Genomic DNA, 14,853 nt, shown 5'->3' with positions numbered 1-14,853 from the left:
AGCAGCGCTAACCACGGAGCCACTGATCTTTAACATACTCAAAAGACCCAGCTTCTTTGGCCCACAGTCGTAGAGAACTCCAAGATTCACAACCTTCTCAGTAAAGAAAATAAAATTCTCCTCATCTCAGGGCCGAAGCATCATTCCCCTTATTTTAAATTGCACCCCCTGGTTTTAGACTTCTCCACCAACGGAACAGTTTCATTGGGTTCCCTCTGAGTGCAGTTACCTCCCACAGTCCAAAAATGTGCAGGTTAGCTGGATTGGCCGTGCTTAAACATTTCACCTGCATCTACCCCTCTCAGTATTTTAAAATCTAAGGTAGTTTCACTGCTGAGACTAGCTCTGCATACTAGGAGGAAGTGAGGACTGCAGATGCTGGAGATCAGAGTCGAGAGTGTGGGGCTGGAAAAGCACAGCAGGTCAGGCAGCATCCGAGGAGCAGGAGATTCGACGTTTCGGACATAAGCCCTTCATTAAGAATAATGCCCGAAACATCGATTCTCCTGCCCCTCAGATGCTGCCTGACCTGCTGTGCTCTTCCAGCCCCACACTCTCGACTCTAACACTGCATGCTCCAGATTTACCAATTTAATTTTAGCTGTCGTGGTGGGATTTGAACATGTCCCCAGTTTGGACTCCTGAATTAAAGTGACTTTTCCTCTACACCATGACATTGAAAAGCAAAGTTATCTGAACCATAAGATGCATAAAAAGGAACAAGATAAACCAACGAGAGGAATTACTTTGTGGAAGTGCTTTCTGGACACCAGCACCGGGCAGTGGGAATGTGGGCTTTTGTTGAACGAAGGCTTGTACTTATTGCGGTCCCCATCTCGCCAGTCTGGGTCCCTCCTCCTCCCTCGCCCATCTCGATAGGCACAGGCACGTCTGATCTGCTCAGCCGCCAGCGAGCATGCAGTACGCCCACACATCGCTGCGAGACGGTCTCGGTACAAATCCTTAGATGTTACACCTGCAAAAGAGATGATAACACAGTGAAGGATGTAGTCGTGATTAAGGCTATGGATTAGAAATCCATTAGGGTCATCCCATTGAATGTATGAATTCTGCCAACTACGATCTCCAGCACTGTCACTTTTTGGTGGCACAGTGGTTAGCACTGCTGCCTCACAGCGCCAGGGACCCGGGTTTGACTCCGGCCTCGTGTGACTGTCTGTGTGGAGTTTGCACATTCTCCTTGTGTCTGCGTGGGTGTCCTCTGGGTGCTCCAGTTTCCTCCCACACTTAAAGAGATATGTAGTCAGGTGGATTTGCCATGGGAAATTGTCACATAGTAAAGAGGGATGTGCAGGTTAAGTGGATTAGCCATGGGATATGCAGGGATAGGGCAGGATGCTCTTTGGATGGTCAGTGTGGACTCAATGGGCCAAGTGGCCTGCTTCCACACTAGGGATTCAGCTCGTGTAATGGCATAGGGTGAGTGGGGATTTCAGACTCATCTCAAAAATTCAAACCTTTTCATATTGAGCCCTTTGCGACTACTGGCTGATAACCCAGTTATATCCATTGAACAGCCTCTCCAGCCCAATGAACCTTCCAGTAACAAACAATTGAGGGAGGTTCACTCCAATCAAGATGCTGAGAGCGCTCTGACCGGAAAAGGAGATTATGCGGTTTCTTGATTCCCAATGACCACAGAGTCTAGAACCAAGAGTCAGAGACTAACAATACTGGGAAAGCCATGTAGGTTTGAGAGGAGGAGAAATATCTTCATCCAGTGAGGGGGCTGGCTGTGCAAGTCTCTGCCACAGAAAGTGGTTAAGGCCAAAACATTGAATGTTTTCAAGGAAGAGTTAGATATAGTTTTCTTGGAATGACAAATTTGGAAGGGGGAAAAGAAAAAGATATTAATGTTCTAAACAAAATTCAGACAAAATTACAAAAAGGCAAATGATTTAGTAATCAGTGAGAAACCTTCCCACACCTTTTCCAACCAGGAAAACGCCCTGAAAAATGACAAGACTGGACAGTTTGTATTGATGGACTTTCTTTAATCCTCCCGGCCATTAACCACACACTATCCCATTCCCCCCATTGTCTCTCTACGCGTCACTTGTATATGAGTTTGGGGGGCTCAGTTAGCTGGATGGCTGGTTTGTGATACAGAGCGATACTAAAAGTGTAGGTTCAATTCCTGCATCAAGGTTACCATGTAATACGCAACTTCTCAAACTCCCACCACATCTGAGGAAGTGATCCTCAGTTTAAACCACCAACAGCTGTCTCTCTATAATGAGACACTGGTCTAAGGCTTGGTAGGAATATGGAAACTTTACTTTGTACATAAACGTAGGGACATGGTAATGGTGCAACGATGATGTCATTGGATTAGTATTGCAGAACCCCAGGATAATGTTGCAGGGACATAGCAAAAACTGAAGACAATAAAACAAAATCTGGAATTACAGGACGACCTAATAGTGATCTCTGTTGTTGCTGTAAAATTCCACTTTGCTCACTAATGCCCTTCAAATAAATCTCTCCTTACCCGCTGTGACCCACAGTAACGTGGCTGATGCTGAACTTGCCCCGGAATTGGTCCAACAAGCCAATTAGGGACAGGCAGTAAAAACTGGCCCAGACACCCAATGCCCACATCCTACGAACAATTTTTTTAAAAAAACTTATAAAGAGGACCAGAATAAAAGTGACAGCAGACAAAACTGTGGGCCTAGTTTGTGCAAGTGGGCCTATTGTGGGTAGTAATATATTTTTGATAGTACAAACGCGATGGAACAAAGAGCCTTTTCTGCACTGTGAAAGACGCAGAAATATTTTTGTACGATAGCGAGAAAGGCAGCCAAGATGTTGAAGAAAAGGTCATAGGTGAGGCGTTGGATTGTGTTGAGTAATGTTGATGACTGACCATGCAGCCAGACCAACTGCAAGTCGCTGGATGATCTTCCAACAGTTGGAATTGTTTCCTCTTAGTTAAGAGTCCATTTATAACCTAATGCCCTAATGGTGTCTTGCAGCGCTTCAACACTCAGAGGACCTCCATAGGAAAGACATTGTGGAACCTGAAAGGTGTGCAGGAAAAGATTTACAAGCATGTTGCCGGGACTGGAGGGTTTGAGCTATATGGAGAGGCTGAACAGGCTGGGGCTGTTTTCCCTGGAGCATCAGAGGCTGAGGGGTGACCTTATGGAGATTTATAAAATCAAGACAGACATGGATTGGGTGAAGAGCAAAGGTCTTTTTCCCAGGGTAGGGGAGTCTAAAACTAGAGGACATAGGTTAAGGGTGAGAGGGGAAAGATATAAAAGGGACCCAAAGAGCAACTTTGTCACACAGAGGGTGGTGGATGTATGGAATGAGCTGCCAGAGGAAGTGGTGGAAGCTGATACAATAACAGCATTTTAAAAGGATGTATAGGAAAGGTTTAGAAGGATATGGGCCAAGTGCTGGCAAATGGGATTAGGTCAGATTGGGATGTCTGGTTGGTGCAGACGAGTTGAACTGAAGGGATGCCTGAAGAAGGGCTCATGCCCAAAACGTCAATTCTCCTGCTCCTTGGATGCTGCCTGACCTGCCGCGCTTTTCCAGCAACACATTTTCAGCTCAATATAACCTTCAACAGTGTAGGCTGTGAGGCCTGGAATTCCCACCCTAAACTTGCCCTTCCTCTCCATCACACACACTGTCCACCTTTAAAAGCCAGCTTAAGGTCTACTTCATTGAATCAATCTTTTGGGCACCCAGTCTACATCCCACATTCGGGTTCTCTGAAATTTTTCTTTTGTCTTGATTTTGCTCCAGGGAAGAAACTGGTGATCTTCCACTATGTTAAAGGCATTATACAAATGCAAACTCTTGTTTTAAATTGGTTGAACAACCATTTTACTCTTGCTTTTGAGTCAGTAAATTGCATAGTTTTAGCTCGTTAAAACAAACCAGCGCGGCACACATATCTAAAGTGTCTGTCCTATTAAAAGGCAGATAAAAGATGTATCATTCTGCCAGCTTCAGTCAGATTGGAACAACTCAATAATTTCCTGTTCTTTGTCCGATGGGAGGGGGCCTATTAAATACTCCCACCAGCGTTTTCTGACCACAGATCTCTCCACCCATTACTGATTCCAGTTTCTGACCTCTGAGCAGAGATCCTTCCTCATGCCCTTCTGCCATGCTTTCCTCTCACGGCTACCCCTCTTCCTGTGTCATTTTGTCCATCTTTTTGGAATACTGTATACCCTGGAAGATTCATTTTCCATCTTGTGTCACCTTGAAACTATGTCTCAGTAATGGTGTTTAAATCTAAATCTCTCAATGTTTATGTCACAGAATTTGTAGAAGGTGGCCATTTAGATTAGATTAGATTACTTATCAGTGTGGAAACAGGCCCTTCGGCCCAACAAGTTCACACCAATCCGCCAAAGCACAACCAACCCAGACCCATTTCCCCACATTTACCCCTCCACCTAACACTACAGGCAATTGAGCATGGTCAATTCATCTGACCTGCACATCTTTGGAGTGTGGGAGGAAACCGGAGCACCCGGAGGAAACCCATGCAGACACGGGGAGGATGCGCAAACTCCACACAGTTAGTCGCCTGAGGCGGGAATTGAACCTGGGTCCCTGGCGCTGTGAGGCAGCAGTGCTAACCACTGAGCCACCGCGCCACCCAGGCCTGTCGCAACTGCACAGAATCTATTATCTAATGCTAGTCTCTTCCCTATATCCCTGCACACCATTTCCATTCAAATAACCATCTAATACCCCTCGAGTGCCTTAATTGAAACTGTCTCCGCTACATTTCCGGGCAGTGCATTCCACACACTAATTACTTGCTGGGTGAGAAAGCTTTATCGCACACTACTCTCACTTAACTTGCACATTACTTTAAATCTATGCCCGTTTTTCTAACTGTGAACAGCTTCTCCCGATCTCCTCGGTTCAGTCCACTGATGATTTTAAAAACCTGTTAAATATTCTTCACTCCCAGGAGAACAGTCCTGACTCGACAACCAAGCTCAACGTCACCTCTTTGTGCTGGTATCCTATGCCCCTGTTAATAAAGCCAAGAACACTGTATGCTTTATTGTATGTTGCTTCCACCTGCCTTGCCACCTTCAATAATCTGCACACATACATCCCCAGGCCCCTCAGTACCTGCACCTCCTTCAGAATTGTACTCCTGATTTAAGGATGTAAGAACCAGGAACAGGAGTAGGCCGTCTAGCCCCTCGAACTTGCTCCACCATTCAATAAGATCATGGCTGATCTGTTCAGGGCCTAGGCTCCACCCACCTGCCCTCTCACCGTAATCCTTAATTCCTTTACTCCATCTTCGCCTTAAAAATATTCAAGGAGGTAAATTTTCTGACGTATTTCAGCATTCTTCCTGGCAAAATGCATCACCTCACACTTCGCTGCAGGCAATCTTATCTGCCCATTCCACCAACTTCAGAGACTTTTGGAGAACCACACTGTTCTTCTCACAATCTACCACTCTCCCGGAGATTTGTGTAATAAGGAAAGCTCAACAACATCTCTACTTTCTCAGGAGGATACAGGAATTCACTCTTACCAATTTTCATGGATGCACCATAGAAAGCAACCTATCCAGATGCATCTCAGCAATTGTCCTTCCGAGGATTCCAAGACAACACGCAGAGTTGTGAACACAGCCCAGTCTATCACACAAACCAGCCTTCCATCCACTGACTCCGTGTACACTTCCTGCTACCTCGGAAAAGCTATCAACATCAAAAGCCCCTCTCACCCTGGTATTACTCTCATCCACCCTCCTCCGTCAGGCAGAAGATAGAAAAATTTGAATACACGAACAAACAGATTCAAGAACAACTTCCCCCTCAGTTATCAGACTTTAGAACTGATCTCTCAAAGGTTATTCTGATCTCTCTGCAGCTGTAACACTGTATTCTGCACTCTGTTCTGCTCCCCGGTGCACTTTGTATGGTACAATCTGCCTGTACAGCATGCAAAACAACACTTTTCACTGTATCTCAGTACGTGTACAAGAATCAATCAATAATCTCTAACATCACTGGAATGCCACTCCAATAGATCAGCGCTGTTTTCTTCACTCCCTCCCTACAAAGTACTGGTGTCAGTACCCCATTGACAGTAACCCCACTGTCCTCACACCACTCTTTGGACTGGGTGTTTAAACTCTCCACCCTCCTTGATCCCATCCATAGTCATTGGTGACTAGGGAAACAATCTGGAATGATACACAGTGGCTCAGTAGTCAGCACCGCTGCCTCATAGCGCCAGAGACCCAGGTTCGATTCCACCCTCAGGCAACCGTGTGTGGAATCTGCGCATTGTTCCTGTGCCTTCGGCTGCTCCGATTTCCTCCCACAGTCCAAAGATGTGCCAGTTAGATGGACTCCCCGTGGGAAAAGCAGGGATGGGATAGGTGGGTTAGGGTCAGCATGGAACAATGGGCTGAATGGCCTCCTTCCGCACCGTAGGGATTCTATGATTACTTTTTAAATGTCCTACCGTTAGATGAGATTAGATTAGATTCCTTACAGAATGGAAACAGGCCCTTCGGCCCAACCAGTCCACACCGACCCTCTGAAGAGTAACCCACCCAGACCAATTTCCCTCTGATTAAAGCAGCTAACACTATGGGCAATTTAGCATGGCCAATTTAACATGGCCAATTCACCTGACCTGCACATCTTTGGACTGTGGGAGGAAACTGGAGCACCCGGAGGAAACCCAAGCAGACATGGGGAGAATGTGCAAACTCCACACAGACAGTCACCCAAGGCTGGAATTGAACCTGGGACCCTGGTGCTGTGAGGCAGCAGTGCTAACCACTGAGCCACCTTGCCGCCCCAAACTCTCAACTAGAACCAAGAATGATGTTCTACCATGTCACTGGTTCCCACCTGGTCCACCATAATGGATTCTCTGTGTTGATGACCAGAGGGAGTGAGGGTAAATGGTAGGAGGTTCACAGTGGGATTCGAAGGGACGCTGTATCACCCAGACAGTGCCTGAAGCTCACTGCTCATAAGGTTACTGCAGACCTAAACATGTAAATAATTGGGTACCTACCTGGAATTGCTGGAAACTACCAGGCTACAGAGCAGGAACTGGGAAGGGGACTATAACTGGACGAAGAGCTGTTGACTGCACTGGCTGAATGGTCCCTTTCTGGGTTCCTAACTTCTATGAGTTCAGTCGCAGGAGACGAGAAGTTTTTTTTTTGACATGAAGTAGGCAGATTTTGGCCGTTAGAAAACGCACCTACAGAAGCTCTGAGCTACACAGCTGTGGAAAGTTCTAGCTGCGATTTCCGGACTCTGCACCGCAGAGACAGCTGGCGTGAACCGTGTGGGGATAGGGCTGCAATATTTGACCTCAGTGCCTTTCTTATTTGGAAGAGGAGGAGCCCACTCCTGGTACTCCCAAGTGAATCCAGATAGATGTACGCACATTGGGCGAGAACAGGATGGGGTTTGGCAAGGACAGTGAAGATTATAACAGCAAATGCATGGCAAATTATTTTGAGCATCTGAGTTCGTTGCACGAACCGCTACCTACAGTAGAGGGGAAATCCTGCAACAAATATAATGACAGCAGTCAGAATGAAACTAGCAATTTACAAATTATTTTGCACAACACCAGAGATGATTACTTGTTAAAACACTGATTACTCAGTGCAGTTACTTGGTGATTTTCTTTAAGGAGAACATATTTCTAACAGCTTAAATGCACACAAAGGACTATTGAACATCCCCAAAATGTGAGACAGACAGTGGTTGCAACTTTACATCAAGTTGCACGCTTTCTTTGTGTGTCATAACCAAACTCACTCAACAGCTCGTGTCTCGAGGCTGGGTCAAACAAATACCAACAACTTTTCAATAATGACAAATGTTAAGGGGAAAAAAAAACTACCTTTTGAAAATCAATTGCTCCTCAGTCCCTTTTCAAATACAACTTATTGATAAGTGAATTAAAAGTGAAAGTCAAAATATATAAATCACCAATCCTTCATAAAAGTGAAAAATTATTTATGTAGCCCATTTACTACCAATATGGCCACTCACGGGAACAAAATATGACAGAGCTACATTAGGAGAGGTGGTCAAATGTTTAGAGAGAGTGTCAAGACTCAAAAAGGGGGAGGAAGGTGGGAAAGAAACCCAAACTACAAGTCACCAAAATAAGAAAATGAAGTACAGATGCTGGAAATCTGAAACAAAGAAAAACAGAAATTGCTGAAGCAGCTCAGCATTTGTGGAGAGAAAAAAAAACTGCATTGTTTCAAGTCCAGCTCTGCTCTCTCTCCATAGATGCTGCCACTCCTTTTGCGTTTCTCCAGCAATTTCTGTTGTTTATAACTTAACAAGTCAGCTCCTTTTTCAGACCTAGATCAGAGCACCTTAAGGTTTTTCATCCATCCCTCACTGGTAGATACCTCCTGAAAATAATCATAACAAAGCTTAGCATTCCTGGCTCGGAGGGGAGGGGGGGGGGGGGGGGCGGGGGGGTGTGTGCAAGAGAGCTGGGGTTCACAGTGTGGCATGAGTGACCCTAGGCAGGTCTCTGAGAGAGTCTCTCACAGACTCCCCCTCGCTGCCCTTTACGTGGCCATTTCTCTGGCACAGAGCTACATCAGCAAATATAGGGTCAAAAACTTTAAAAGTCAGGGAGGCATGAGGACAGTTGGGGAGGGGCATGGGAAAGTTGGAAAGGAATCCGGTGCTGTGATCTTGAACGTTCCTCCACATAGCTCAGGGCCACTTCACACTTTCCCTGCCTTCCCCTCAGCGCTGAATACCTGCTGAAGATAACAGGGATGGACAAGGACCTGGGCCAGGAGGGCACAGGCCTGGCCCACAGGAAGGCAACCTCCCTGAGAGAGCCTTCTCTCTCTCTCTCCCCTGAGCCACACGTTCCTAGCCGCCACCTTTGACCTTTACCTGACCATTTGGATACATTGATTGGATACAATACCGAATTGTTACATTTCCAACAATGACGCACCTCAGCGCCCGCCACCGTCACATTGTATCCAACTCACAGCAGCGGACGCGCCACCCGCACTTTAAAAGGGCGGGACTGACCCAACGTCATGACGCTCGGAACCCCGCCCCTTAAGGGCATGGCTCCGCCCAGCCGCCATGCTGTTGAGGGCTGGCCCTTTGGCCACTGGAGGCTGGAAGTGGGCCCCATCACTCCCTCAGTGACTGGATGTCCCCTTCCCCACCCCAGACCCTCTGCATTTCCCTTCTTCCCCCATCCACTCTCACTTGAATTTATTTGAAGTCACATGGCACCAGGTTATAGTCCAACAGGTTTATTTGAAAACACACCAGCTTTCGGAGCATTGCTCCTTTGTCAGGTGTACCTGGCAGTGCAGGAGCAATGCTCCGAAAGCTGGTGTCATTTCAAATAAACCTGTTGGGCTATAACCTGGTGTCGTGTGAGTTCTGACTTTGTCCATCCCAGTCCCACACCGGCACCTCCACACCGAGGAAGAGAGAAGCAAGAAGAGCTGACAAATGAATTTAATGGAGTGGAGGTGCTGGTGTGGGACTGGGGTGGACAAGGTCAGAAGTCACATGACACCGGGTTATAGTCCAACAGGTTTCTTTGAAATCACAAGCTTTTGGACCACTGCCAGGTTCACCTGAGGAAGCTCGTTGGAGAATCCCTGCAGTGTGGAAACAAACCATTTGGCCCAACACAAACCCACTAAAGGGTATCCTACCAGACACATTCCACCTGAACACTATGGGTAACTTAGCATGGCCAGTTCACGCTAACCTGCACATCTTTGGATTGTGGGAGAAAACCCACACAGATAGGGGGAGAATGTGCAAACTCCACACACACACACACACACACACACACACACCCAGTTGAACCCAGGTCCCTGGTACTGTGAGGTAGCTGTGCTAACCAATGAGCCACCGTGTGATATCAAGTAAAACAGTTGGACTATAACCTAGTGTCATGTGACTTCTGACTTTGACTCTTCCTCCGTGGTCATCATGGCGCAGAAACAATAAATACTGGAGATCGCAGCGGGTCAGACAGCATCCATGGAGAGAGAGGAAGCTAACTTTTCAAATCGAGATCATGGCACAGACCATTTGGCCTGTTATCATTATGCTGGCCTTCCCAATTCTATCGGTGGCATTTCCCCATGGCACAAAATTTACTCAAGAACCCCACAAAGAGAAGGAGAATTTGACCAAGAAATTAAATCACTGAAACGAAAACGTAAAGATTTAAGAAAAAAGTGGAGCCGATGATATCCACATCCCCGAAGGAATAAAACCAAATACAGGTCATTCTGCTACAAACACACGTTTCGTCAACGCAAATTTGCTGTAATATGATTGACGAATTGGGGACGCAGTTTCGAAAGTGCGAACTTTTAAAGCCTGTGCTGGCTGTAACGCAATTACATCGCTAACAATTTATACACTGTTTTTAAAGCGCGATTTTTCTATAACACAGGGTTGCACAAGAACACAACCATCACGTTACAGAACTGACTGTAACCGTCTAATTCTCTCTTGAGTGTCTGAATTGAACCTGCTTCCACTGAACTTTGTGACCCATGACTGGCTGTGTGAAAACGCTTTTTCTTCTATCAGTTATTGTTTAACTAATTGTTATAAATCTGTTAACTCCCATTCTCAATCCTTCCACAAGTGGAATCATTTTCTCCCTGTCTACTCCATGCAGACCACTCATGATTTTGAACACTTCTGCTCAGGAGTAAAATCCCAGCTTGTTTAATCAGCAAAACGCCTCATCACTGGGACTGGATGCATGACTTTAGCTAAGCCAGACCAGTGACTTCCTTGGTCTTGTGCTCTATGCCTTGATTGCCCAAACCGAGTTGTGAACATGATTCGTTCATGATTCTGTTCGCAAGTCGATTTGTACGCAAGTCGGAATGGAATGCAAGACAATATAAAATAGCCGTTTGTTAGTACAGGCAATATTCATATGTCAGATGTTTAAAATTACACCCCTATAAAGGATTGTGTTCGTCAGTATGAGCATTCATGAGTTGGACTTTCATAAGTCAGGACTCCCATGTCTTAATAGCTAATACTGTAATGAGCAAAGGTAGGTCATCTGACCCCTTGGACATGCTCCCCATTCAATAAGGTCGTGGTTGATCTTTTCATGGACTCAGCTCCACTTACCCACCTACACACCATAGCCCTTAATTCCTTTACTGTTCAAAAATCTATCTTTGCCTTAAAAACATTCAATGAGATAGTCTCAACTGCTTCATTGGGCAGGGAATTACACAGATTCACAACCCTTTGGGTGAAGAAGTTCATTCTCATCTCAGTCTGAAATCTGGTCCCCATTATTTTGAGGCTATACCCCCTTGTTCCAGTTTCACCCACCAGTGGAAACAACCCCCTGCTTCTATCTTATCTATTCCCTTCATAAATTTTCTATGTCTCTATAAGAACACCTCTCATTCTTCTCAATTCCAATGAGTATAGTCTCAGTCTACTCAATCATTCCTCATAAGCCAACCCTCTGAACTCTGGTGAACCGCCTCTAGTGCACTACCTCAAGTGCAAGTACATCCTTTCTCAAGTAAGGAGATTAAAACAGTACTCAAAGTGTGGCCTCACCAGTGCTCTATACAGCTGCTGCATAACTCCCTTGTTTTTAAACTCCATCCTTCTTGCAATGAAGGACAATATTCCACTTGTAACTGTAACATTTGGTTAAGAGTTTTGACATCCTCAAGATGATCCAAAATACTTTCAGCAATTGTTTATTTAAAAGACATTTGGATGGCTGTATGAATAGGAAGGGTTTAGAGGGATATATGCCAAATGCTGGCAAATGGGACTAGATTAGGATATCTGGGCATGGACGGGTTGAAGCAATGAGTCTGTTTCTGTGCTGTACATCTCTATGACCCTCTGACTCTAATGTGGTTGGAGCACAAGAACAGGGAAGGCTTACTGCGACTGTACAAGGTGCTGGTGAGCCCACATCTGGAGCACTGTGAGCAGTTTTGGTCCCCTTACTAAAGGAAAGATATCATTTCATTGGAGGTAGTACAGAGAAGGTTCACTAGGATGATCCCTGGCATGGAGGGATTGTCTTATGAGCAAAGGCTAAACAGCTTAGGACTTTATTCACTGGCATTTAGAAGAATGAGAGGTGATCTCATTGAAACAAACAGGATGGTTAAGAGGCTTGATAGGGTCAATGCTGAAAGGTTGTTTCCCCTCATGGGAGGGTCTAGAACCAGAGGGTATGGTCTCAGAATAAAGGGGCACCAATTTAAACTGAGATGAGGAGGAATTTTCTCTCTTGGAGGGTTGTGAGCTTTTGAAATTTCTTGCCACAGAGAGGTGTGGGGCCGGAGTCCTTGCGTATATTTAAAGCTGAGATCAATTCTCGATCAGTCGGGAAATCAAGGATTCTGGGGAAAAGCCAAGAAAGTGTACATGAGGGATGTCAGACCACTCATGACCCTATTGAGTGGTGGAGCCGACTCAAAGGGTCAAATGGACTACTCCTGTTCCTATTTGTTATGATTCTTTGACAGTCTCTGGTGATATGTAGATAATCTGTGCACAAGATACTCCTACCACGAGGGGATGATAAATGAGGATTTCTTTATGAAAGTTATTTATTTTATTCACAACAAAAACTGAAAGCACTGCGGATGCTGTAAATTAAAGACAAAAACAGAAATTGCCAGAAAAGCTCAGTAGGTCTGCCAGCCTCTGTGAAGAGAAATCAGGGTCAACGTTTCGTGTCCAGTAAACATTTCAGAGTTAATATTTTGGGTCGAATGACCCTTCCTCAGAACTGTTCTGAGGGTCATTAGACTGAAATGTTTACTCTGATTTCTCTCCACAGATGCGGCCAGACCTGCTAAGCTTTTCCAGCAATTTCTGTTTTTGTTTTTGGTTCACGTCTGTACTTTATCTGACTGTTATCAGGTAGCATCTGTTTCTTTCTCTCTCTCTCTCTCTCTCGCTCTCTCTCTGTCTCTTTCTCCTTCCCTCATAGAGTCATAGAGATGTACAGCATGGGAACAGACCATTCGGTCCAACCCGTCCATGCCGACCAGATATCCCAACCCAATCTAGTCCCACCTGCCAGCACCGGGCCCATATCCCTCCAAACATTTCCTATTCATATACCCATTCAAATGCCTCTTAAATGTTGCAATTGTACCAGCCTCCACTACATCCTCCATACACGTACCACCCTCTGCGTGAAAAGGTTGCCCCTTACATCTCTTTTATTTCTTGCCCCTCTCACCCTAAACCTATGCCCTCTAGTTCTGGGCTCCCCCACCCCAGGGAAATTTATCTATTTATCCTATCCATGCCCATCATGATTTTATAAACCTCTGTAAGGTCACCCCTCAGCTTCCGATGCTCCAGGGAAGCCCCAGCCTATTCAACCTCTCCCTGTAGCTCAAATCCTCCAACCTTGGCAACATTCTTGTAAATCTTTTCTGAACCCTTTCAGGTTTCACAACATCTTCCCAATAGGAAGGAGACCAGAACTGCACGCAATATTCCAACAGTGGCCTAACCAATGTCCTGTACAGCTGCAACATGACCTCCCAACTCCTGTACTCAATACTCTGACCAATAAAGGAAAGCAAACCAGACACCTTCTTCACTATCCTATCTACCTGTGACTCCACTTTCAAGGAGCTATGAACCTGCACTCCAAGGGCTCTTATTTCAGCAACACTCCCTAGGACCTTCCCATTAAGTGTATAAGTCCTGCTAAGATTTGCTTTCCCAAAATGCAGCATCTCGCATTTATCTGAATTAAACTCCATCTGCCACTTCTTAGCCCATTGGCCCATCTGGTCCAGAACCTGTTGTAATCTGAGGTAACCCTCTTCGCTGTCCACTACACCTCCAATTTTGGTATCATCAGCAAACATACTTACTGTACCTCTTATGCTCGCATCCAAATCATTTATGTAAATGACAAACAGTAGAGGGCCCAGCACCGATCCTTGTGGCACTCCACTGGTCACAGGCCTCCAGTCTGAAAAACAACCCTCCACCACCACCCTCTGTCTTCTACCTTTGAGCCAGTTCTGTATCCAAATGGCTAGTTCTCCCTGTATTTCATGAGATCTAACCTTGCTAATCAGTCTCCCATGGGAACATTGTCGAATGCCTTTCCCTCCCTCCCTCTCTCTCTCCTTCTCTTTCTCCCTCCCTCCCTCCCTCTCTCTCTGCCAAAATACTTTCTTGAGGCCCACTCCTGTAGCCAAGCTGTTGGTCTCCTCATTTAATCTCTAGATAAAGAATTTTTTTTTTTATTTACAGTTAGCGAAACTGCTATCAAAAAGAGTTAATCTGCACTTTCATTTCAGTGATTTCATTTCCTGGTCAATTTCTCCTCGCCTTTGTATGTTTCTATTTAAGATTTGTCGACACTCAAAGAAGTCTTTTTAAGACATTCATTGAATATTTCTGAAACCTTATCGAGAAAACTTCCGAAGGAAGCAGCTTGCTGACTGAAAAAAAATTATTCAAAGGCTCCACCTGCAGCACCTTCTCAGGGAAAGGGTTCCAGAGACTCAATGCATTCGGTGAGGAAAAAAAAACACCTCCTCTCTCTCTATCTTAAATGGGCAATGCCTTATTTTAAACTACGACCCTCAGTTCCAGAAACTAAACCCAAAGGGAGGGACACAATCACCAAAATAGAGGTTGCTTGTTCCTATTCATTTGCAAAAGTGATTAATTTGTTTCATGAATTCAATGTTTTTGAAAGTTACGAGCAAACCACTGCAGATGTTGGACTCTGTACTGGAAACAGCAAATGCTGGAGATCACAGCGGGTCAGGCAGCA

The 14,853-nt window shown here is 45.4% G+C and overlaps 1 protein-coding gene across 3 annotated transcripts in view; it reads right to left on the bottom strand.

The window, feature by feature from the left end:
- The window catches only part of hmces (5-hydroxymethylcytosine binding, ES cell specific), a 33,150-nt gene extending 24,048 nt beyond the window's left edge, over positions 1-9,102 (bottom strand). Inside the window, exons 1-2 of one of the 3 annotated variants that reach the window (XM_072581819.1) lie at positions 9,001-9,102; positions 747-976 (exon numbers count right to left, since the gene is read on the bottom strand). In XM_072581819.1, coding sequence (XP_072437920.1) covers positions 747-935 — 189 coding nt within the window. In that variant the 5' untranslated portion in view covers positions 936-976; positions 9,001-9,102. Of the gene's footprint in view, positions 1-746; positions 977-8,936 lie in introns of all 3 variants that reach the window. The other 2 variants (XM_072581820.1, XM_072581821.1) reach the window with 2 other exon arrangements.
- Positions 9,103-14,853: the final 5,751 nt, after the last annotated feature.

The sequence above is a fragment of the Chiloscyllium punctatum genome, chromosome 12, assembly GCF_047496795.1.
Source record: "Chiloscyllium punctatum isolate Juve2018m chromosome 12, sChiPun1.3, whole genome shotgun sequence".
NCBI classification, from domain to species: Eukaryota; Metazoa; Chordata; class Chondrichthyes; order Orectolobiformes; family Hemiscylliidae; genus Chiloscyllium; species Chiloscyllium punctatum.
Note: the sequence above shows the minus strand (reverse complement) of the source record. Positions and strands in the feature narration are given on the sequence as shown.